Source organism: Balaenoptera musculus, chromosome 6 (genome assembly GCF_009873245.2).
Source record: "Balaenoptera musculus isolate JJ_BM4_2016_0621 chromosome 6, mBalMus1.pri.v3, whole genome shotgun sequence".
NCBI classification, from domain to species: Eukaryota; Metazoa; Chordata; class Mammalia; order Artiodactyla; family Balaenopteridae; genus Balaenoptera; species Balaenoptera musculus.
Genome location: NC_045790.1, coordinates 32,760,334 through 32,786,855, shown reverse-complemented (window position 1 = coordinate 32,786,855; position 26,522 = coordinate 32,760,334). Strand labels below are relative to the sequence as shown.

Here is a 26,522-nt window from a genome sequence, read left to right as displayed (position 1 = left end):
GTGATGTTGCTCTGCCTAATCTGTTAAATTTTCCAAGAACTCTGGCGCATGGTCAAGAAGATTATAGTCTCTCTTACGTAATAATTGTGTTACTGTTAAAAAGAACTTAGAAGTATTTTAGCAATTTAGGAATAAGTTTGTCAAAAGTTAGCCTCGTTGGATATCCTTTTATTTGTACCTACAAAAAGGGCTGTTTTTTTATGTGTCCAAGAAGAAATGTGGCCCAGCTGCAGCATCCAGCTTCTGTTCTCAGTTGGAGTCTGGGCTCCGCTTAAACTTGAGCAGATCCACTTGGGACACTAGACCTGGGTTCTGAGCTCCAGACCTGAGCCCCAAACACTGGATGTCTCCCTCTGAGGCTTTCTGCACATAGTCACCTTATTTGGGAATCGTGCCCCGCACCCATGCTGTGAGTTGAACCCCTAGCCTATTTTCCTGCCAGGTTCCTTGGAGACACTGGGCAGCATCACCATGTGTCTTGTAGTCTAAACCCAAGAATGTCCCTGTTCATTTCCGGTATTCCCCTCAACTTGCAATCAATTGCCAAGTCCTCTTGATTCCCCTAAAGAGGCCGGACAGCCATCCCCTCCTCGTCCCTGCCCCACCTCCCCACTACCTGGCTCAGGTAACAATTCTCTCAAGCCCTGATTTCTCCAGCAGCCTCTTCAACCAGTCTCTTGACCTAAGTCTTTCCGTTACATCATCCTGTTTCCATTCTGCAACCACTTTCTAAAATTAACTGTGATTATGTTCCATCCTGGCCTGAAGTTCGTTGGTTGGTTTGTTTCTAGGGCCTACCTGCAATATTCACCATAGATTCCAAACTCTTAACCTGGCCCTTGCTTATGTGTTTCAGCTTCTTTCCGCTTTCCAGCTTCATCAGCCCCTTGACAAATGAATGCTTCCCTCTCTAACCAGAACTGGACTATTTACAGTGAGAATGTCCTCCTCTGCTTTTTCCCATTCTTGGCAAATTTTAATCTATTGTCCAGAAGCCAAAGAACTCTCCCCCTCAACCTGCTTCCCAGATTCAGCTAGATACTCCTTGTTTGAGTTCCCATACACCCCGGCTGTACTTCCACGAGAGTTGATCCTTGATTGTAAACTCCTTGAGGGCAGGCCATACAGCTCTCTGTATTTGAATCTTCTGCTATGACTGCTGAATAAATAAATGAGGAATGAATGACTACTTCTAGTGCTTTTCTATATATAAGATTGAATCCTAATTGTAGCGTTGTAAAACTTTGACTAATTTTGGCTAAGTAGTTTGGAGGATTGGAAAGGCAACTAAGAAAGAATGGAAAAACTGGATTTGGCATCAAAAGGCTGTGGCCTTTGCTAAGTCTGTCAGCCTCTCTGAGTCTCAATCCCTTGTTAAGGAACTGGGATATATTACAGGGTTTGGCTGAGGACTAAGGGAGAAGTGTCTGAGGTGGGGGAGGCATTTTGTGAATTATGATGACTGCACAAGTGTTACCTGCTTTATTCTTATGCTTTTCATACCTGTAGTTCTCCCTACTGCACCTGTGTCAAACACCAGCCTAGGACACGTAGGGGGTGAGTGGTGTCATGCGGCACAGATGGGACGGGAGTATTTACCAGGTCTCTGTTCAGTTAGGTGGAGACCGACTAATGGCAGGATGGACATCGGAAATGGTTCACCCTTAGCTTTCCCATTGGAAATACACTCCACCCTCTTATACGCTATTGGTGAAAGTAAGACCTCATGTAGTGGGAAAACAATTAGATAATGTGCATTGAGAACCTTAACAATATTTCCCCCTTTTGACACAGTAATTCCATTTCTGGGATTTATCTTGAGGAAATGATTTCTGAAAATGGGGATGGGAACACCTAAGACATGCAAAGCTGTTCATTGCAGTTGTGGTTATGATAGTGGATGATGGAAAATAATCTGAATCAGGTAACCAGTGAGGAGTGCTATGGCCTTGCCCTTCAGTGGGCTCTCTGTAAGACAGAATCATGATTTTGAAAAAATACTCAAGTGAAAAAAGGAGTCCAAATATTCAATCCACGATTTAATTAAAACTATGTAAATCAAACAAGTATAGAAAAACAAAAAGTGACCAGTAGGAAAATACACTCCATTTTGTAAGAGATAAGTCGTAACTAAGAAATCCAGTCACAGCCTGGCCTCGCTACACTGAGGAGCCAGTGAATGAGGTCACTTTCTCCTGTGCAAACGAATCTTTCTTTGGCATTGGATAGAGGCCAGACCTTCCTCCTGCCTTTTAAAATCTGGAAGAAAGCATTCAGAGGAATACCAAGCAGAAGTAAAAATTGGCTTAGAGCTGAAGTTGTAGAATACTAAGAAAGGAAAGGCTAAATGTACTTGAAAAAGATAGTAATCATGACAACTTTGTAAGGCATTTTTGAGTGTGCAAAGTGTTTTCGTATGCATTTTTCATTTCGATGGGCCCTTCTCTTATGTGGCTTTTTATCCTGCCTGTAAAAATCACTACAGATGTAAGGAGCTGAGAAACACAGTTACTACTTATTTGGGCTCCATTCCCTTTATTGGCCTCTTATCCAGGGATTTCCCTGCTGTGCAGAGTTTACTTTGAACCCAGCGGAAATTACCTAGAAGGGAACAGTCGGGCCCAGGAAATAAATAGGCATTTCATTGTGGCATTATTCACTGGAGGACCTCCAAACATTTGGCACACTTTTTCCCACACGTGCCTCATGGAATCTTGTGTTATAAAGAGGCGCAGAGCTGCTGGGAACTGCCCACCGTCACACAGCAAGTCAGTTGTAGAATTGTGATCCCCTTTTTTCCTCTTGAATTCCCATATAGCCCAAGTGTCAGTTCTCCCACAGGATTTCATGTTCCTTTTTTGTACTGTCTGTCTTAGCTCCAGAAAAGATCTTTTCTTTGATTATTTTCCCACATGTCTGTGGTTGAGAGCCATGGTGCATTTGTTGAATGCACTGTGCTGTTTTCACCCCTGCAGTTCCCTGTTTGATGGTTCGATACTTAGGGAGAAGAGAGACAGTGAGAAGTAAAATCTGCTCAGTGCCTTTAACCCCAGGTTTGGGCCATTTTTCTCGAAGACAAGCTCTTGCTCTCTCTTATCTTATTCCAACCTCCATGTTCTCAGGATGAGAAATAAATCTTTACACAAAAATCCAAGGGTTAGTTTCCAGGTGTTTGAGGGGAAGCTTCGGTCCCCAGTGGAGCTTTTTGGGGGAGTTTGTTATCTCACTAGGGACAGTGCTGAATGCTTCTGGTTTACGCTTCTGTTTCCAAGTTTATTTTATGTTTTGTTGTGGTTTTCAGATTTCTCATGGTTTGGATTTGGGAAAGTAAAATCAAGACAAGGTGTTGGTAAGTAGTTCCTCCTTCTTTGGATAAGTAATGAGTTTGTGTTGTTTAATTAGGATGAAACTGCTTTGACTCTCTTTATACTTGTTGGTCCTTGATTCTTTTTCTGTGTTCCCGGTTTCTGATTTGCTGAGGAAAGAGGCCTAGAATTTTCCAGAAAAGGAATATTGACTTCAGTAAATGGTTTTGTATTTTTGACATCACCTTGTTTCTATCCTATGGGGGAGTGTTAACTGTCATCCAGATCTAGCTTGTTGCTGCATTTTTAAGAAGGTTAAGGAAATAAAATGCAACTACACTCCAACTCCATGTACAGCTAACATTTGGCTGAATATTCAAGTCTGGTCAAGTTCACATCTTAACTTTCTTCCATTGGCCAACATGTAATAAATTTCTGAATTAGGAAATCAGCTGTTCATTTATGACCACTTCTCTTTCAAAGCAAGACTCTAACGTCCAGACGCTATGATTTGTGCTTGATTGCATTCTGTTCCTTGCATTCAGACTATGTGCTGGTAATTGAAAAGCAGAGTTTGTAGCTATGAAATGAGTGCAGATAATGTAACTCATCACTAGGACTGGAATCAGGTGTGATCTCCTGGGACCTCCAATTTGTTCAGTATTTTCTATGGGTACAGAGACAATGAACAGGAATTGCTTAGAAGGCATGAAAACACAAACTGTCTTTACATCTTGCCTGTGTATTTCCAAGATCTAGCCCCATCTTTAGTATCTGTTGGTTAGTATTTATTTCGGTAGCATGGTTGGCTATAGGGAAAATTGTAAAATAGGGGAAGTGTACCAGGGTCCTGGAGCCTTCCAGTTCTGAGTCATCCACCCCATACGTGTCCATCCCATCCATACAAGGAAGCCTGTTTCCTTTCTCTTTTTGAGCCCGATAGCAGACCTTTCCTATTGGAGAGCCTTTCTCAGTGTTGGTCCAGTGATCCAAAATGTCACACGGGCTGAACCCAGAGGTGGCAGAAACTGAGCCAGAGACGGCCTGAAGGGGGAAAGTCACCCTGACCCTTAGCTAGCCCTAGGAATTCCAAGACTAAAGCTCTTAACCAGCAAAGAGAAAGTGGAGTGTGGCAAAGTTGGAACATTAAGCTCCACCAGCTCAGGACTTGTCTGTGACTCCCCAGGGGCAAATTTCAGATCCAGCTGACCATAGGCACTTTGCCAAGATAGCAGAGAGATTGTCTATGCAATCTTGAAGGCACCCTGTTCCAAGGCTTTGTGCTCACTCTGTGTGTGGCGGTGAAGAGGGAAGTTTAGTGACAAGCTCTCTCACAATAGCGCCGTGAGATGGGGTTTTCCTTCCACTAAACAGCAAATCGGTGCAACCATGTAAATGTTTTGCTTTGTTATTGTTTTTGTTTTTGTTTTAAATTTTTTTGAAGTAATCTTTATTTTTTTAAAACAGAAAAGAATAAAGAATAAAACAAACAAACAAAAACACCATTTATCCCTGTACCCAGAGAGTGTTTGTTAACATAGAGAAAAATTATACATGCATAAGATTTTTCAAAAATTAACAGTACAGAAATGTAAATATTAAACAATGTCTCTCTTACCCACCTCCATGGTTTCCCCCACCATCTCTCTCCCAAGAGACGTACCTATCACATATGTCTTATGTCCTTACAAAGAAAATAAATTTTATGGATTATATAGACCCTTTGAAAATGTATACACCATACTCTTACTCTTTATCTCCCCTTTAAACATAAAACTAATAGTTAACGATACTTATTGGCATTTTACATGGTACAGCCATGTACATGTTTTCCAGGCCATTTTGCTCTGCAGAGAGGCACTTGTTCCTGGAAAGCTTCAAAAACTGGGCTTCACCCTTTTAAGCTACAGCAGAGAGAATTCTTCTCCAGAATTGTTCTTTCAGCTACAGTTCATCAGAAGTGATGCTGCTTTAAAATGAAGGTTTTATGATTATTCAGCTGTGGGAAGGTCACAGGTCTGGAGATGACTGCCACTGAAAATATCGTTTGTTACTCACAGATCCCAAGAGAAGAGGGCAGGCCATGCCACCGTGGGGACCATGGTGCTGAAGGGGGCACAGGGTCCATCAGGAGGCAGAGGGAGTAAGGGGAAAACATAGACAAGAACCTCTATTGTGGTTTCTGCAGAAAGGAATGGGCGAGGCAGGGTAAGCAGGTTTAGGACTGGCTGGGTTGAGTAAGGTCAGTGGGCTCTGGGATGTAGGGACAGTCCCCAGTTGTCTTATACCTGGCTCTGGGGTGATGGGGCAGGTGGATAGCAGCCTGGAGTGTGAGAGCCTAGTAAGTAATGCGGTTGGGGGTGTAGACTGTAGATTGTTCAGTTTGTGTATGAAACGTACTCTCGTAGGCAAGTACTTTATTATCTCTAGGAATTGGCAGTCCCTCCTCTGTCACCAAAGCCTCAGATGTTGAAGCATCAGAATACAGAAAATAAAAGACATGGTTAATACAGCTATTTAAGAACAATAATCTGTCTCTCTCCTTGAAGGCATGTTGGTCTTGAGAGAAGGAAACTCCTTCTCCAGATGACCTACATCAATTCTTATCAGGGAAAAAAGTCTCAATCAGGCTTAAAAATGTCTGTAAAGTCATTTATGCAGGATATGTTACTGAGCAGCTCTGGTAAAAGAAAAATGCCTCTTTGCATGTGAGACATATTAAAATAAAAATGGGCTAAAAATGTTTCCAGGCATAGCTCCTATTTGTCAGCTCAGTAATTAGAACTATCTACCCCAAACTCAGCAAGCTGCACATACCCAGCAATTTAAAACTTTTTGTTAATATTATAAGACATTTTTTCAAGTCCTCCTATGAATTTCTCACCTGCTGTGATGTGCCCCTGACTCTTCTTCTGTCTGTCTTTTTGGGGTGTTTTCCCCACGTGCACAGACACATAACGAGACATCCATGATATGCACAGACAGGCTGCTGTCAAATTATATAGACATTCATCTTCCCCGCTGAGAGCTTTCCCCCTTTGCAGCTTTGCTGTGCTCCATTTGATCAAAATGTTCATAGAAAAATGGCTGAATCTCTGCAACCTTGCCAGCTGTATCAATCTTCCAGGATTTGGAACATCAATAATGAAGAAAACAGCACTTGAATTAACATTCCACTTGATAAATTGTTGAGGTTTATATGTTGCTCAGATTTGTCAACAGTGACCTTCTGGCAAAGTGAAAAAGCTTTTGAAAGATTACCTCTGGTGCTTTATACCACTTCTGTGCTTAAAACATTTCCCCCCAAACAGAGAGCCTCTCCCCTTGGAATCTGTTACCTCAGAGTTGGGGGTTTTACTCAGCGAGGCCACAGGAAGGAAAGGGTGTCCTCTGGTGATGGAGAAGCAAAGAGCAAGTCCCTTGGTTGAACTCTTTAAGTAAGGCTCCACTGTGTACATGGCAGATGCTTCAGAGCCCGAATTCCTGGAGGAATTTCAACATTGTCTTCTAAGTATCATCCTCCTCCAAAATGATTGAATGCTACGGGAATGTGGATAGCCTGTCCTGGGCCAAAAGGGAATCAGAGGAAAAGCAACTGGGATCAGTGCGTTTCAAATTATTGCAGGGAATCCAGAAGCAAATATCGCTGGCCTTCTGACAGCATGTGGAGTGTTTGAACATGACAACTCTTGCATTTCTGGGGGTAAATGTGCAGCCTGGAATCTGTTGAGAAATGTGTGGCCTCTACTGCACCCTCCCCGGGGAGCTCGGACGGTAGCGTGCTTTGGTAACCTCGAAGGAGGGGACAGCTGCACGGGGACTGGAGCAAGGGAGCCCATGATGGGAAGGTTTTATTGACATGATGCAGAAAGCTTAGCATAACACATTTCCATTTTCCACCTCTGGGTTTAAGCTCTGGGTGACTGGGGCCTGTCAAGAAGCAAATCATAAAACAGGGATGGTTAAGGATATTAGAAAGAACTTGTCTGTGTAGCTATTCTTGGCAGAATTTCCACTGTTTACCAACACTGGTGAGCTAGGCTTAGGACGAATACAACTGGTAAGCTTGCCTTTGCTTTGAGTGTTCTGTGGCTTCTAAATTGGCTGTGTGAGGACTTGCTTGCAGAATTAAGCCAGAGTGTATCATTAAAAGCAACTTAAATACACATCCCCTTGAGAGAGTGCTTTTAAAAATTACCTATAATAGCAGTTGGCTGCCTCCTGCATAGTTTAAGATTCAGCTAGCTGGGGAATGTCGTTATCCCTACAAACTGTGATAATCCCCATATAAGAGGGAAAATGGATCTTGGAGGTTGGGGGATGGATTACCGTGATAGTTCATAGGGAATTCAAAAAAGTATGATACAACAACTTTTGTTTCTATTGCTGTGCTTCTTACAGAAAAAGTAAAATGTGAGGAAGAGGTAGAGGTTGGCTGGAGGTGCTGAAACATCCTGGGGGGTTGGACGAACACACATGGTCTTGCTCAGGAAATAGTGATTAAGGCTTTCATTTCCCCAGTACACATTTGTCTTCACTGCACATTGGATTTTGCCTTCTCATTGCCTTCCCTTTGTCTTTCTTCCATATCCTTTTCTTCCTGTCTTCCTCTTAGCTTATTATAGTAGCCCTGGCCAGTGAGAGCCTTCTGTAAGACCCTGCACCTATTCAGGATACTGTAGAATCCTGTGTACTATACTAGGGGGCTTTGTCTACTTTTCCTGTAGGGCGTGTCTGTCAAAAGCCACTGAGATCTTAATTGTTTGCAAGTTTTCAATGAATGTAGACCTTTATCTTTGTGAATGTATTTTTGGTTGCAAACATTATGGGTCAATGGTTGAATTGTTTAGATAAGATACAGTAGACTGTATTTATGGGTATATACGTTCTGAGACTCTGGACTGGAAAGTTTAAATCTGGTATGAAAAATGCTATGGTTATTGCTTTAGTATAAAGACATCCATGTAATGACACTACAAATAATGTTATGGCTAAAGGCAAAACAGGGAACTTTGCCATGGGATTGATCCATTATTGCTGTGAAAGTATTTTGTATGCAAAAGTGGTGCCGCTGCTGAGAGAATATACAGAAATTGGAGCATAGTAATAGGACAGTCCAATGCAATTCTAGTCAACCAGTTATTTGTAAGTTTCTTTAGTAACACTTAGTAGTAATTCATACTCATGAAGCACATTTTCATATCAGTAGTTTCATTCCAGTCTCAGAAAGTAACAAGCAGATACTATTTTGCATATTTTACACATGTAAGCAGATGTAGAGGTACAAAAAAGGTAAGTGACTTGTCCAAAGAGTGGTGAAAGGATCAGATCTTTGAACTTCTAGGACGTCTTTCAGTACACTGTACAACAGGAATCCTAGATTCATGCTGGGCGTTTCAATGAGAGAGTGTTCTAAAGATGTTCAGAGAACAGAGAGGAAAGCTGCATATTGAATTACAGGAGAAGGAAGTAAAGAAATTGGAACCCTCACACACTGCTGTTGGGGATATAAAATATGTAGTGCAGCCACTTTGGAAAACAGCTTGGCAGTTCCTGAAAATGTTAACCGTAAAGCTACTGTATGACCAGCAATTCCACCCAAGAAAAATGAAAACATATATCCACACAAAAACTTGTACACGAATGCACATAGCTACATTATTCATAATAGCCAAAAATTTTAAACAACCCAAATTTCTATCAATTGATGAATGGATCAACAAAATGGTGTGTATCCATGCAATGGAATATCATTTGGTAATAAAAAGTAATAAAATAATGATGCATGCTACAACGTGAATCAACCTTAAAAACGTTAGGCTAAGTGAAAGAAGCACAAAAGATCACATATTATGTGATCCCATTGATATGAAATGTCCAAAATAGGTAAATCCATAGCGATAAAAAGTAAATTTGTGGATGCCCAGGACTGGAAGTGGGGAGAATGGGAAGCGACTGCTAATTGAGATGATAAAAATCTCCTAAAATTAGATTGTAGTGATGGTTTCACAACTCTTTGAATATGCTAAAACCTACTGAATTGTACACTTTAAATGGGTGAATTTTAGGTATGTGAATTATAGCTCAACAAAACCATGAAAAATTACAGGAGAATATGTATTTTTCCAACTCCAGGCCCAGCCTCAGTTATCAGCAATGATGATGACTCTGCCAGCCCACTCCATCACATCTCCAATGGGAGTAACACCCCATCGTCTTCAGAGGGTGGCCCTGATGCTGTCATTATTGGAATGACCAAGATTCCTGTCATTGAAAATCCCCAGTACTTTGGCATCACCAATAGTCAGCTCAAGCCAGACACATGTAAGTACATCTGTTTATACTTATTGGCCCATTTGCTGCATAGCTGTATCAAGCAGCATGTTTATCAGAGTCCCTGACGAGGATGACTGAGGGGAGGGTACAGTGTGAAATGTCTGAGGATTCTTGGGGCTTTGAGCCCAAGGAATAGATCATTTAGTTTGTTGATTATGGAGTTCTCAGGATGTGTCTCCTGCTGGGATTGGAACTGTGGGCAGATACTTACTTCTCTTGAGATCCATTTTCCAAAACCATTTGTCAACATGAAGTTGGAATCAAGGCATGCTTATCTTGAAAAAGATAGACAGAAACCAGAAGTGTCATTAGAATGCACATACATCAGTTACAGAAGATAAGCAATTGGTGGGATTTAAATTTGGTTTATTGAAAGTCCTTAAAATATACACTAATGGTAGTCAGGAATGCTCTGTGTTGCACACAGGTGGTATCAATTTAGGTAGTTCTGTTTTCTTTGCTCAGTCCTAGTTCCCAGCATGAGGCTTGTTGTGATGTCACAATAGCAAAGGGACATCACAACAGATGGTCTGCCTGTTAAGTACACTGAGTTATATTTCTTAGAACCAAATTAACCCACTAGCCTCTGTTGGGAAACTTGGAATCTTTCTCTTATCCTATCTTCTGAGCCAGTGCTCAAATATAGAGACTGGAACACAGCCTGAAGGACACGAAATAAAGTCACAGTAGACAAACAGGCTTATGCCACTGGAACTCCAGGCCTTCCCTTACACATGAATAAGGGGCCATGAGGGCTAGAATATCAGGTGGCTAAGGTCCCAGGGGTTCTCTGGCACTGACAAGTGGGTACCTTTTGTCTATCTGCATGTTCGTGCCCCATCTTAAATACTGTTCTCCTGCCCTGTCTCAGGTAAGGTAGGACTATTTCAAGGTTAGATGTTGGGGACTGACTTTTCACTGAGAATGCTCATGGATAAGGGGACTTAACAGTGAGTATCTTTTCAAATATAAAGAAACATCTGTAATTTCCTCCTATTCATTCAAATTTATCCTGAGGTATGTTTAACAATGGATTTGAATTTAATCATTAGGGTGAACAGTATTACAGTCTTGTAATGTGTGAGACTGAACCTCAACATTGCTTTCAGTTGAATATGTAATATGACAAGATAAATAGAATAGCATATATGAAGAATATTGAGCTCCTTGAAATAAAAGGTATTCTTTGAAATCAAAGTATTATTAATTCTAATATTATTATTATGGTGTGTACATGATGTGTGGAGGTTTGCTTAAAATGTGCATTCTTTGTTGAGATAAGCATCCTCCAATGGTTCCTGAAATGCCCTGCATGTGTAACAGTCAAATACTGAATAAAGCAAAGCAAGATAGTGTAATGAGAGACTCTGTCATCATTTTGATTGTTCTCCCTAGGAACAGAGTACTTTGACACCCCTGTCACCACCACCAGCACCAGGCTGTATGATGTACTTTAGTTAACCTGAGACTGCATTAAAATTGAAGTTGACTAAAATCAACCTGTACTCAAAAATTTGCTATACTTTGTCAATGGAGGAAAGATAAAGCTGAATAATCAAGTAGATAGCATTAGCCTAACAAGTCCAATAAGAGAAAATGAACCAATGAGCAAGAAAGCAAACAAATGAGAGCCTATAGAATCAAGTGAGCTAGATGGCTTCTGAGTCTGTGGTTCTTTCTAGAAGTGCTTTCTTCCCTTAGAAATTCCACAAGAAAATTTCCAAAGGTCATTTCCTTAATCTAGAGTTCATAGAGGTTTTTACAAAGGTTTTGGATTAGACATTTTGGTAATTTTGGAAGAGTCTTGGTTTTGTGGCTCAGTCACTCCCACTTAGGAAGAGTTGGAAGAGAGTTGAGGAGACCTGCAGCTTCCCCTCAGCTTCTGCCCTCTACCAGAGGGCACCAGACCATTGATTGTTTGGTTGTTCCTTATAAAGTCTTGTTGGGTCCTTCACTCAGCAGTCCTTACTGGCTCAGTGTTCTCAATCACTTAGTATCTTATATCAGAAGAAATTTTCTTTCTTCCAAGCATCAAGCCATATGCTCTTTCATGATTTTAAGAACACTTAAAATAACACATCTTCCATAAATCCTTTTTCAAAGGAATGGGAATAAAGAAGCAATTTACTTCTCTCATTCCCTCTACCCTTTCTTAAATGTCGTCCTTTACCCCATACTTTTTACCTTTATCTTCAATGTATCTGTTGCCTTTTGTGAAGTCCTGAGTATGACCACTCTGGTGTATGTTTCTGTAGTCTTGATTAGGTTAGATTGTAAGCTCCTAGAGAGCAGAAACTATACTTGTTGAACTACTTCTTCATAGCATGGGACATGATGTGCCTTTGATGTTGGCCAGATGTTGACCAGATACGGCTATATATTGCTGAAATATTAATTACTAACAGACTTGTAACAAGTATAGAGGACCTTTTACATTGAGCCTTTTACATTGGGTCCTTTCCTATTAAATTTGCCTACGTAGACTTTGTTTGTTAGATGTATTTTTAACAACATGTTAGCCAGTTTAAATAGATTTAGATAGCAAATTTAGCAGAAATAAGCCTTTAACAAAAAATCCTTTCTTTGAAGATCCTAATTGTAGTCATTCAGAAATTTAAATATTTCAAAATGCATAGATCTGATGTAGAGAGGGATCTGTTGCTATAGACCCATGATATTTTGGGAGCTTAGCTTTCAGTTAAGTTATTCCCATCAAGTATTTTTACAACCAATCTCTAAAGAAGGGCTCTTCCAAGAAGTTGGATAGGTTACATCTGAAAAACAAATTTAAGAAGCTCTCAGAAAAAGTATGGAATTTTTCCCATGTGCTTAAAGCAAAATATCACATAGACAGTATACCACCAAGCTCTGGATCCATCAGAGGCTTGGGTCACAAACCAACACTTTTACTTCTCTTTCCTAAAGCTGCCTGCTATTCAAAGATGTTGGCTTTATATGTGTGCTCTTACAAACAGTGATCCCAGCTTATTTCACTGAATTATAAGAATCTAATGTATAAGGTGAAGTTCAATTCATTGCATATTTATTGACTACCCACAATATTCCTACAATACTAAGAATTGGAAATTATGTCATAATGATGGCATGTTCCTTGCCCTCAGGGAGTCTCCTTGGGGAGGCCAGTGGTGAAAGACTTCATCGTATAATCACAGTGCACTATGATAGGATAGCTTAGAGCAAGGATCCTAAACCCTGACAAGGATCAGGCAGGTCAATATGAGAAACAGGCTAGATCAGAAAGATGATATGGTATAGTGAAGATCATGATGGCATGTGGGCTTGGTATTACCAGATACTCCAATTTTTCCAGAGAGAGCAGGCATTTTATATTTTATGTGAATTCTCCAAGATTTAAAACGCTGGGTGGAACCAACAAAATACATCAGCAGAGTCAGATTTGGTCCACAATCCACCAACTGTTTGTGACCTTAAAGATCAATGAATACATACACCTTATTTTACAGACAATGCTCAGAAATGGCTTGTCCAAAAGTAATACAGCCTCCCTGCTTGTGTAGCTTTGCTCTAAAAACAGAACAACAAACAAACAAAAAATCATGATTAAACCATATTTCTTTAAATGATGTGTAAGATCATTTGAGTGAAGGATGATGACAAATTTTATTCCCCTAAGTAATTTTTCACTCTCAGGAGCTATGTGAGGTTTTCACTTACAAAGTCCAGAGGTTGTTTGCAGGATTTTAGAACAATCTGAACAGGGCTGAATTGCTCCTGAGCACTTTCCAATAGCAAGTCTGTCTACTTTATTGCAGGGCCCAGAGGTTCCCCCAAGACCGCCTGATAATAATTTGGTATTTGGAGGCTCCTGTGTCACTGCAGGAACTAAAGGAGGCTAAATCCATGCCTGATGGAGGAGAAGAGTTCTATGGTTATCTGCAAATTCTGGCCAGACAACATCTTGACGTCACTCCTTAGCTTCCAAAACCTAGCCAAGCAAGAAGTTGCCTTCCCAAGAGAAAGCAGTGTGCTCTAATGACTAAACCCTCAAAGTGCTATGCCACTCTAACTATAGACCCATCTCCTCGATCAATCAGGATGGCAAGATGGAGCTGAGGAGCTCAGCAACATCAAGGCTGGAGTTGGTCTTTAATTCAACTAGTCTGTGTAGACGTGTCTGAAAACCACATCATCTGTCCGCACGGGGTGTTTTCCCAGTAGGACTGACCAACCCGGCTCAAGGGCAGCTGTGCTGCTATCCTCTCCTTGACTGCTAAGAACATTTTTGACAGGGTACAATGGAAACACACCTTCTGAGCTGGATAAAAAAGAAAGAAAGAAAGAAAGAAAGAAACAAAGAAAGAAAGAAAGAAAAAAAAAAAAACTCTAACCAGCAAAACCCCCGAATCATCAATCTTGGGTTCTCTTGAAGGGTGGGAATGCGTTATAGCTTCCCCTGCAGGAAAAGCAAATCCCATAGACTTATTGTCATCCCTAGAATTGTGTCTTTCCTAGAGCAGCCTTGTAAATTAGCTAGGGTCCTAGGCGGAGGGCCTAAATTAAATGAGAATTGTCTTGAAATACATACTGTATGTGTTTGTTCTTACAGCGCATGCCCTCTATGTATATCTAGGGCTAGTAACTCTCTGTGGCAGATGCAGATAAGGAATTCTGACTTTTTTCCACTTTAATTCCATTTCCAATGAAATGGATGTTTATTGATTTCCTGCAGCGTGTGCCATACTTCAAGTATTATAGTTCGTGTGTTTATATATGTTTGTGGGTGTGTTTTCCCATTGGTTACATGCTTATTAGGCAACTACGTAGATAAGCACAGATTCATAGACCAGCTAAGACTAAGGAGATAAAATATAATAAAAGGAGGGAGTGTTTTAACAGTAGTTGAAAAGATCACATAGGACACCCCTCTTGCTCCCCTTAACTGCCATACCCACCCTGTCATTGTGTTACCAACCAAGGGAGGGAATGGAAGTGGTATTTTTCACAGAACTGCAGAGGTTTTGAACATGTTTGTAACATTACTTTGAGTACACATGAGCAAAAATTCTGAATCATATCCAAGACCTCAGGAGCTCGTTAGATCAAGGGATGAGAGTTATTGGAGGTTATCTTCGAACTTCAGTGCAATCTGTGTCCATGGTCCATTTTGATGGTCCACTTGATGGAAGTAAAAACAGGCAGAAACAATTGTTATAGCACTTTCCTAGGTCCTTTGCCTACTAACTTTGTCTTTCAAAAGTATGTTTTCTTCTAAGTATTTCATTGGCCAAACAATAATTGCTTTGGGAACTGTTTATATCCCTTTGAAGGCCATGGCCTGCACTTTAAAAATAACCTAAGTCTATTTTGCCCAGCATGAGTGTTAGGGGCGAAAGAATGCAGTTATTTTAGGATCCTTAGAAATTGCTTCGTTTATGGCACAGTGGGCTGACGACTCGTTTCATGGGGGTCTTCATGGCACATTGCTCAGCCGCTGTAGGTCCCAATCCAATTCTGTCTCTTGGTGCCATAGTTCTCCATTGCCAGCTATAACAGCTTGATACTATATTCTCCTTTCAACTCCAGAGGAGATGGTAAGAAGCTATCAAATAATGCTTAAAAAAAGCAACTTGAGTTCCCTCGAAGAAAGGAAACGAATACATGCTGCACAATTACATGCAAAACGTAAGCCATGTTACAAACTCTATTGAGAAGGAGATTTGTTAGGAAACCAGTTTCAAGCACATTTACAGCTAAGTAAAATAAGCGACATCATTCTATTAGCATTTGACCGCTGGGTGATATTACTTGTTATCAAAAAAGAAATACCACCCAGTTACAGGGTACCTAGACCTCTTAGAGAAAACAGCCCATCTTACATTTAATGACTAAAAGGGAAAAACAATTATGGATTTAGGTCAGGGAGACACTCACAATGATATTCTGATTTTACTTCCACATCATCAGCCAACCAAGAGGGAATTATGCACCCCTCACACATCAGACAGTTCAGTCCAGTTTCACCAAATCATCAGTGATGTGCTGGAAGCATGCAGGCAGATTCAGGATGCTACTGCATTTCTTCTGGGTATTTCCCAACGCCCAGCCCAACTGGAGAGTGGATACCAGCATGATGAATTTATCAAATGCACCCCCATTTTGGTATGTGGTCGGTCACTCTTGCATGTGCCAGCAGACTGGGGACCAGGACCAGCTCAGCAAACACATATGCAGAGGAACCTCTTATGTTGCTAAGCAGCTCCTGCTACCCAGATGCTTTGAACACTGAGTGCTCCCTGTGGTTAAGGAGAAATGAAAGAATGGGAGTTTTTCTTGGATGCGATGCTCACTCACAGTTCAATTCTTCATGGCAGCTAATGTAACAGAGTGCAGGTTTTCTCCTTGTGAAGTTTTCTCTGCCTTTGCTAATTCTGCCAGCCAGAGAGGGTAAGCCACCATGGTTGGGATCTTCTCAGATTAATCATTATGCCAGCTGCCCTTATGAAGTTCAGCCATGCTGCCTTTCATTCACTATGTTGTACTTGTTTATTTGTTTGCTCTTTTTCTTGGTAGTTGTTACTTCTCTTGAAAGGCATGTACAATGAATTTGCTCCACACCATGGACAGGAAAGAATTGGAGAGAGATCTACTTAGTTCAACCTGATAGCCAAGCACAAAGGCAGTCTCACCCCTTGAGCTCAGCCTCTAGGAGGAAAGCTGCTTCCTGAGATGGAGACAGCAGCCCAAAGGGTTCCTGAGTCCACGCTGCCCTCTGTCTGAGCCGGCTCCCTTTGGCTGAGAAGATGCTGTGTGTTTCTGAATGCTTGGGCTCCCTCAGGGAGGGAAAAATTAGAAGGCGGCATTTGTGGCTCAAAGAAGAAGGACATATCAGTATCACAGTGACCTCCCCTCCACCCGCAGGGCTGGGGAGGTTCTTAGGATGCAAAACTTTCAGTTTTAAAACTGGGGCAGTCCTGGGCAAATGATAGTGGATTGGTCACCCTAGTTGGTATAGCTCTGATGATTTCTGCTAGTAAGACAGAATTAAGTCCTCCTTACTCAGAATGCCTTCAGGTACCCTAAAATGCGATTCTTTAAAATAAATAATATAGGTTGTAGTTGGAAATTTGGAAAACATAAGAAACAAAGATGAAATAAAAACTTGTCTGTAATTCCAACAGAGATAATTGGTGATAATATCATTTGGATATCCAACTTCCTCGTCTTGTGAGTGTCCTTTTAACCTCCTGTGATATAAAGTCTAACCACTTGTACCCTGGCCTTTATTTGTACTGGGCTTTGTTCATATTTCTATAGTAAAGGTTTGTCTTGGGTGAATTGTGTTGGAAGGTCCATAGGAGGCTCTCTGGGTATATTATTGTCAGTGTCAGATTTTATATTTGCTTGGTGATGCATAGGGATTAAGACAGAGCTGGGCTGGACAGGCCATGGCAGGTCGGGTTTCGGGGGATCGTGAATCCAGAGGAGCTTAGCTTTTCCAGGGTGAGTGTCACAGAGGAGACGAGCCTTGTGTTATGGGCCCGGAGGACTCAGGGAGCAAAAGGGTCCCGGATCTGCCAAGGCAGGCTGAGCGCTCCAGTTTAGGGTCAGCTCTCTGGATGACTCCAAATGTAGTTGTCTGCTCAGCTGGAGCAGATGATCAGTTTTTGCCCCCAGTTCTTCACCCCCGCTGGGTAGCTCCTTTCAGAGAGCCAAGTGTGCTGGATCTGAAAGGGCCAGTCTGGTTACATCTGATATGGTTCTCACTATTTAGAGATGCCTTTTCTTCCACCCAGGATTCCTCGGCTGTGCCAGGACCTCTGATGAATTGGAATCTCCCCTTAATCATTCAGCCTCACCTAAACTTGATGGAGTCAGTAGCCTAATATTCTCCAGTCTTCCCCTCATGAAATGCTTCCTCTTCTCATGTCTCAGGCATCAAGGCCTAAGCTGGGGTTCCGGCCAGGGGACTTCTATCAATAATATGACATACAGGAGTATTTCAGAGTTGGCATTTTGCGCAGTAATATTAAAGTTGATAGGTTCTAAAAATGAGTTCAGAACACATATTTTCCTATGATTTGTAAGAGATTAGATTTGTGCGACTTTGAACCAAAGGGGGTGGGAAGAACTCTAGAAAGGAAACAATAATCTAATGCCTAGTTTCTCTATTATACTTATCAGTTACTATATACGCTATGAGTATGGGTAGACATCAACATTCTTTTTACCCTGTTGCTATTATTTAGCACATTTATTTAACCATGCCATTGACCTTCTGGGTGCATTAACGTAGAACCCAGGTCATTATGAGATAATGATGGCATTTAGACTAAGTGCCATATTCCTAATGTTCCAATAAGTGGTTGATATAGAGGGGACAGGATACCATCCCACACTATCTAATTATATCAAAAGAGCTAGTCTCCATGTTATGGAATGCTTTCATTAGAGGAGATTACATGATATATCTGCTTATAAAATAGGCAGAGATGACACCACTGAGTAGCCACCTTACATATTTTCCTGAAAGAATGATGGATTTTCAGATCCCTTTATACTCTCATACCCACTACTGATCCCCACCCTTGCTCCTGAAAGGAGTTTGCTTTTACAAGTGAGCTTGCTTTTACGAGTGAGTTGCTAATGAACAGAGAGAAGCTAACTGGTTACCCAGGGACATAGTCTTACTTTTTTTTTTTGCCCATCTCATTCTGTCATCCTCCCTCCTTTTCTCTATATATTAGGGTTCAGAAACCATGATGCTAATGATGACATTTCATCCTAGTTCCTAGTTCCATTAATGCCATTTCCTGATATCCAGCGAAGCAGTTATGATTCTGTATCACTGTGTAAGCCTTATTTTGAGAAGACCATTTTCTTCTTTCCCAAGTGCTGTCAGTTTTAGGATATTTCTCTCCCTCTTAAGAGCCTTTGTTTTGACTAACATACCTTTGTGTACATATAAGGTTTTAGTTTTCCTTGAGCCCTACCTAGACCTTTATCAACTTTGGTTTTGGAAGAGGAAAACTCTCATTTTCTTAGTAACATTTTGGTGATGGGGAGCTCTGCCTTAGATTCCTGAACTCCTGAGCTTTGAGGAGGAAGACAACGACCAAGTAGCAAAGGGAATGACCTTATCACTCACTTCCTGAGTCATGTGTCTCCTCTGGGCTTGTGTATACTCTCTGCTGTTTCTTGCACATTGCATCCCAAGTTTTAAATTAAAGTGGATCTTAGCCAGAATGGGGTCTAATGGCTGATGCATAGGTACAGTCCTTGGTGTTCACAACCCAGGGTCTTCTTTTGTTCTTGTAGAAGAGATCTGTGTTTTCGAGGGCCAAGCTTCTGCGTGGGGGCCAAGCTATGGGAGGGGGTTGTGGGGTTGGGGGTGAATCCATATGGTCTTCACACTTTCTGCCCACTTTTGGAAAGAGGGGGCTTGTGTGGATTGGTATGGATGACATTCCCCAAGGAGATCCTTCTGCTAACGGGCACCCAGTCTGGGTGTTAGCGTGGTCCTCTCTCGGAGGTCTCCGTGCTTCCCCGTGACAAGCAATGAGCCCCTTACTGCTTGCTGGGTACCTGCCTGCTGCTTTGCTGTGCTGGTCTCAGCAACTCTGCCCTCTGATGCTGCACCACGATCTGCAGAGGTGGGAGATGGAGGGGTCTCTGTTGATTGCTACATGTTGCTTAACTTTATTTCCCTCTCTTATGTTTGAAGAGAGTGGACCTGAAACATGACCTGCATTCTTTTACTATGTTCAGAACCTCCAGGGCTTGTCCACACATATGTATAAATGATAATGGAGCTTGGAAATCTTTATTATACAGAGACACTGATGGAAATGAGATCTGTTGTATTGGAATTTGTGATGTAGTTGATCAGTCAGAACCAAACTCGTACACCAATAAAGACAAGAGTGTCAGATTAATGGTCTCCGTTGCCTGCTTTTTATCACCTGCTAATAATTATTTTTACATAAACTTGAGAATATAATTCAGTGTTGGGATTCCTAAAAGCACTACAGACAGCCTCCTAGAAGTTGTCCCACTGATTCCCATTTAGCTCCCAAGCAACCCCCTCTGCACCCAGCAGGGCCATGATTAGGGTAATGTGGGGAAGCCCTTAATTAAAGTGCATAATTTAAAGGGGCACCAACAAACTCAGCCATCAAGATAAATCATATTTCAATGCAATATTTTAAAAGCCAAAAATTAATGAAAGAAATCTATGAAGAAAATTTTTAATTAAGACAGGATTGAGAAGGTGGGGATTAGGGTAAGGTGAGTGCTACAAATACAAGGTCAAATACTGTCATGATTTGAAATTTCAAGTTTTTTTCTTCATAGACGTTTTTGTTAATTTTTTTTTAATATTACATTAAAACATTATTCATAATGTTGTGATATTTTATATTAACTATAAATGGAATATAATCTTTAAAAATTGTGAGTCACTATATTGTACACCTGAAACTTATATGTATTGTGCATCAACTATACCTCAATAAACAAATAATTTTAAAAAATAAAGGGAAAAAATAAAACATTATTCATGTCGATTACTGAATTTGTTGTGCTCCCTTAAATTTTGTGCACAAGGCAAGAATCTCACTCCCCTCACCCTAGCTTGGCCCTGGACTCAGGCTCCTTTTGACCAGGATCTTGTGTAAACCTCTGGCCTTTGCAAAGCTCTGTTTTGTATACATTAGCTGCTGGGTTGATTAGCTTTCGGTCTTCTCTCCTTTCCTGTATTTCTGGCCTAATTGTCCTTCCTCCCTCCATCCCATCTGTCCCTGGAGATACATTTCTCTGACTTCCTTTTGCTCAACCAGCCTCAGCATCCCCGGCACTAACCATCCTGTGCTATCTGCTGAAGTATCTGCATAGACGGGTACTCTCATCTTCTGATGGCCTTGTTTTTGTATGTGACTCTCCAGACTGAGGAAATGAACAAGACTGCCACAACAAAAAAAAAAAAAAAGAAAGAAGGAAAGACAAGAAAAGAGAGAGTGAGAGAGATTCTTTTAAAAAGGCAGAAAGGATAGGAGAGTCCAGAGATCTTCTTAGCAAATTTGAGAATTAATCTAGGGAAAAATTGGGTAAAATTTTAAAATATAAGTGAAATTAAAAAATATATTAGATATTGCTTCATTTCCCCACATTTGGAGTTGTAGTGTTAGATTTGCTAAGTTAGAGATATATACTCTTTGAGATTTAAAATACTCCATTTTCACTTAGCTTGTTCCTTAATGTCATGAGCCCCTTTTGTAATGTGTGCATTTTTGATTATTTTAAACAACCAATATCAAATGCCTTTTATGTGCCAGGCCTTATGAGTTGCATTTTCACATTAAAAAAAAAAAAAAAAAGAATCCCTGTCAGCACTGCAGGATAGATATTATTACTCTGTTTTATAGATGAGAAAACTGAGGCTCAGAGAGCTTGAGAGGAAAAATAATGAACCCAAATTACAGCCCCAATGTGGGGGAGTTTCTATTCAGTCCCCAGTCGGCCTCCCTGAAGTCTGGGGCTCTTTCCAGCTGAGTGCGGCTGCTCACCTTTTCCAAAAATAGCATGGAGCAATTTTGAAACTCTGCAAGAGGAATTGTAGTGTTGGTGTTGTACCTTTCACGTGGGCTTATCAAGGTAGGCTGAGGGTATTAACCTTCAAACATGCAGCCAGGGTCATGCCAGATGGCGGGGAGTGAGTTTATTGCTGGGGAGAAAGGAACCAGTAGTAGGCTGACCCCGGGCCCAGCCTCTAATGTAAGGGTTGACACAGGGGTCACTGGGGCTGTAGGGAGGTCTTCTCAATGGAGTCGTTACCAGAAATACTAAATAATCATGAATAATAAACTCTTATTTTTATTTTTTGCTGGTTAAAATCATGTAAAATCCCTCTTCCCCCACCCCAACCCGCTCTAAAATGTTGGCCTTTTTTGTTTTATTTCAGAAAACCCTAGGAAAAGAATCCTATATCATAGATCTCTGACTCTTTCTTGGACACCTTCACTCCTCTGAGATAAGCACATCACTTTTCCTAGGTGAACTTGATGTCTATCTCTCCAAAGACAGAATTCAAAGAGTACCAAGAGCTTTAGGAGCCAGTTGAAGTGCACACATTTACTGAGGTTTGTAAACCAGTGTTGCAAGGGTTAAAGCACCCACAGCATCTGCCTGGGTCACCCTGTTCCAGGGAGACCAAGAGGACACAGGCTAATACTGCCTTCTCGATAACCATTCTACAGACAACCAATTCCAATGCCAGCCATGTGTGAACATCTTGTAGGACAGACAAGTCACTTTTCTGGCTTACCCTCTATGACTCGTTTTTTCCGTTTTCCATGCAAAGGTCCATGTTTCCAAATTACCTACTCGAAAGGTGTCAAGATTCTTATAGATATTTAGCCTTTAAGGAGTCTTTAAAAAACAGGAATCGCCTTTGATAAGCGGCATTTCTTCCATGAGAAGAGCATGCATCAGGAGCTTCATAAGGTCAGGGAGCTGATATTCTAAGGTACCTACTTTGTCACAGGGGCATGTACATCCACAGATTTGTAAGTGTGACTTCATGTTAATCTTGTAATAAGTAGAGTAACACGTGCTCCCCAAAAACATCACATAGCAATGGCTCACTGCGCATGAGGAGTGCAGATGAATTAGAAATGGGGAGGTTAGCCAAAATGAATAAATTCTTTTCTGACCCAATGTTTTACTCTCTTAATTACCTTAATAACTTAGAAAAGACCGGAGTTCGGGGTATGAATTATTCAGTTGCCGTTCAAAGGCCATCATAACAAATAAGGTTACAATCAAACTATTGTTTTTTTTGTTTTGTTTTGTTTTTGTTTTTGTTTTATTATTTAGTACATTTATTACAGAGGTTTTTGTTTGTTTGTTTGTTTGTTTTTTAACATCAAAATATTGTTTATTGGAAATTTCTAGGCCCCCTAGACACCCATGCCTGTAACAGTACAAAGCTGTAAAGCTTGGGCAGCTCTTTAGTGTTTGTGAAGGTGCAGTCTGAGAGCGGCTTGGAGAGACTACAGAAGATCAGACTTCACGCAAGCAGAGTTGAAATATTTCCAAAGAGAATTTGATGAGTCTTTTGCTTACCCTGGAATAAGTATTGTGTGTGTTTTGCTTGTACCTACCATTTGCCAGTATGGAAAATTTCCTAATGAAATGAAATCAAACAAATCTCTGACTAATAATACTGTGTGAAATCTTTAACAAAGAAACTCCCGGATGGGGTGGCATAGAGGGGATGAGGATGAAAGTTCAGATTTGGTTCAGCGTGTATAATCGTATGTCTTTGTTGGATGATGAATGTGTATAATCAGGAAGTCACATCTTACCCGGGAACTGAGTGGCAGTAGTCATCGAATGATATTGAAAATCGCAGATGGAAAGACTTATTGACAATTGTGTAAGTTTCTAACCATGGACTGTTCAATGGACAAACAAGTGCTTTGGCATCTCCAGCTCTTAGAACGGTACCCAGGACATTGCATAATAAACATGTGGTGAATAACTGAAGGAACACATGAATGGATAAGTGTATTTGCTGTGCTTGTAATTGTACTGTAGCTTTGGGAGAAAAATACATCTCTACTTCACCAGGCATCTGACATGGCTAATAAGTTAAATTCTCCTCTGATTCTGTTAGGAGCAGAAGTTAGGCAACCTTTCCATTTGAATTGCTGAATTTGGTTACCCTCTCTGGTCTGCAAAGAGCTCTTAGAGGTCTCTAAACATGGAAATATTTAACTCATGATGGGTTAAGGCATACGAATTGTGATTTGGAAGATATGGTAGCACAGGGGTTTAAAAGGTATTTAGGGGATAACCTTGTCATTCTAAGTATAACTGCAATGTCTCCATGAGAAAATGACTCCCATTTCTAAATAATCAACGTGGAAATGGACTTTGGTGACTAGATTCATTTATGACTTGAGGAGTTCCTACGTATTAACAATATACCTGACACAATGAAATAGGTAAATAAATATTTTTTCACAAACACTTTTTATAAAGTTACCAAAATTTGAGAATTCCTAAACTCCACAATTTGAAGAGGAAAGTCAGTAGAAATTTGGCAAATTTTGCAATCCATATAATAAACAAAATGTCAAGGTGCCCAAACGGGGTCAGATTAGACTCAGTGCTTCTGATGATTCTGTATCAAAACAATTAGAAACTACAATTGCTTCAAAAGTTTACTTAAGAAAGTCAAGTTTGCTAATTCAGTTAATTTTCTTCAGAGGAAATATGCTACTAGAATGCAAAATGATAAGAATGTTAACTGTGGTATAACTTAGTATTCATAGTATAAGAAATTATTCAGATATTATTTCATTCCTGCCCGCAAGTTCTTAAGTTTCCTTTGGAATTTCATCTTATGTGATTTGATCTGTACAAAATAATGTGAGAAGAGATAATGGGATTTAAGGAGAGAAATGATTGAATCACCATGTCCCAATAAAAAGTGTTCAAATTGGATTTCACTACATAATGAATTCTGCTTCAACTTACTTTGACATAAATAAGATTGGGTAAGGGAAACCAGAAGTAAATCAAATAAATTAATAAAACTATCAGAGCTGCTTCAAATTTGTCCCCCAGACAGTGTCTGCTTATTTGTATAATAAAACCTGCTCTCATAAATTAAAACCTAGGCATGCCACTTGGTTGAAAGCAAAAATTTAAGGAAAATTTAGTACATTTTTTGGGCCTGATTAGGGTGCCTTCTGGTTTCATCAATATCAATAGTCCCTTTGAAAACTGAAACCTGAAACCCAGAAGAACAAGGTTCAACTTTCAACTAGAATTTTTTTAAAAAACAAGATTGGAGATACAGACATGCATGCAATATTGATGATTAGCTGTCCTTCATATTTTCTTAATTACACACATTCACTGAACACGAGAAAATTTTTTCATTTTGTCTAGACGGAGGCCGTGTCTCCATCAGCATAATATATCACGGTATTTGTGAGTCTCTTGCAAAATTGAATTTGCATCTCTCCTGCCACTCACAGGGAGTTCATTATCTTACAGTACAACCACTGGGAAAAATGCAATTTTCAGTGTTTAATAAAACTGTGGTCTTTTCACAAGGCTTATGATGCTTGAGCAATTTGTTAGTCACAATTGATCACAGATGCTTAACACTAATTATATGGTGGATAGTGCCAGTAAGGGTGATTTTAAATATTTATTTACTATATTTCAGTGCAAACAGGGTATTTTGAAACTGCACTGCTATTAGTATTTCTCAGAGTTGAAGTGTCTTCTCAAAATGTTAAACATAAAAGATATGGTCACAAAGCTAAACATACAATGTATAAAATATGTGCTGGATGTGGTTAAGAGGCAAGGAAACTGATGGGAAAAGCCTCTTCTCTTGCTTCCTAGTTTAGCCACGGACAGTGGAAAGAAATAAGGCATTGACTGTCCTGAAATGTGTCCCTTGGACTAACTAGTACTTTTTAACTCTCTGGGGTAGAGATGATCACTGCGGCCCCTTTAAGCTACTCAATTTGGAAATCTGTGATCTAATTAAGCCTCACTGATCAAAAATTATTAGGCATTTAAAATATGACCTCACTAATTGGAAAACTGAAAGGCCAGAAGCCTGTTTTCTGATGATCCCTTAAAAAATGAGCTTCAAGTGACAAATCACTGAAAAGGAACTGAGTTCTAAATAGTGAGGTCAAGCCCTCAAAACGTGATCTTCAGCTATTAAACAGCTTTTTGAAGTATGGCTATCATACGTGCATGATTTCAGTGGCCCTAGATCTTTATATTAAAGACACAATTTAAATTTGAACCACATCTGGTGTTCTTTGTGCTGTAATAAACCGAGTGTGTGAAATGAACTTGTAGTAGAAGTTATCCTTTATTTTTTTGCTTTGAATAATCTAGAGAAGCATTATGTCATGCACTTATGAAAGCCCTAAGCTGAAAGCATAAACAAGAGTTAGCTTGGGCAACTTCAGAAGAAAAAGGTGTCAGGAGGACCTATTTCCTATGAGGTTTTTTAAACCCAGTATTCAAAATGGTTTTCCAACAGCAATTTTGAAGATGCTGTGCTTTTTTACATTGTTTCCACCAACAGATTACTTAGCCAGAAAGATGAGATCTTCAAAGAACTCATAACACGCAGATGGGAAATGGGATTTATACTCGTTAGGGCAGCACTGCATGATTTTGTAGATGTTCGTGACTACTCTGAAGAATTTGATGTGGACTCAGCTAACGCAGTTCACGGGCAAAGAACTTTCCACAGGGAGAAAGTTAAGGTTACAATACTTTATGAGGTTGAAGATTGTATCCCCATATTTTCTTTTAAATGTAAAATTTTAGTTTGGACTGTGGATGCATGGGAAGTTGCTTCCCGAGCTTGTGGAGCTGTTGGGCCCCTAATCTCCAAATTGTCCCACATTTGATGGTTTGGAGAAAGGTAATTGCCACCTGAACACTATCTAGGCTTGACGTTCAAGTTCAGCCTTAGTTATTATCACCCAAACCTCGTGCTACTGCCACCCCTGGAGCACCCACTCCAACTTGGTGCCTCAGAATGTTTCAGACCAACTTTGCCTCAGTAACATGCACACATTGTGTTTGTTCTGTCGCAATGCAGAGGTATCTGAGGCTGGTCACTGGAGCCTGGAGGCCAAATGCCTTTCCCTGACTGTGTTGATTGAGAAGATTCCATCCTATCTTTTCATCTCACCATCTCCCATTACCTTTATCTCAACACCTTCTCCTTGACCTGACCCTTCACCAGCTTGAAACCAGTTCTAGCTTCCAGGTTTTGCTTAACAGGCATTTTCTGGGCCACTGAGTATTTTTCACTGGGTAATATAAAAAGGAGACAGAATGAGCCAGGAA

At 40.4% G+C, this 26,522-nt stretch overlaps 1 protein-coding gene across 10 annotated transcripts in view; it reads left to right on the top strand.

The window, feature by feature from the left end:
• The window catches only part of NTRK2 (neurotrophic receptor tyrosine kinase 2), a 373,842-nt gene that overhangs the window by 192,737 nt on the left and 154,583 nt on the right, over positions 1-26,522 (top strand). For 6 of the 10 annotated variants that reach the window (XM_036855412.1, XM_036855409.1, XM_036855410.1 and 3 more), the window contains 2 exons: positions 3,302-3,349; positions 9,441-9,629. In XM_036855412.1, the coding sequence (XP_036711307.1) occupies positions 3,302-3,349; positions 9,441-9,629 (237 nt within the window). Of the gene's footprint in view, positions 1-3,301; positions 3,350-9,440; positions 9,630-13,435; positions 13,917-17,416; positions 18,961-26,522 lie in introns of those variants that run through there. The other 4 variants (XM_036855418.1, XM_036855416.1, XM_036855419.1 and 1 more) reach the window with 4 other exon arrangements.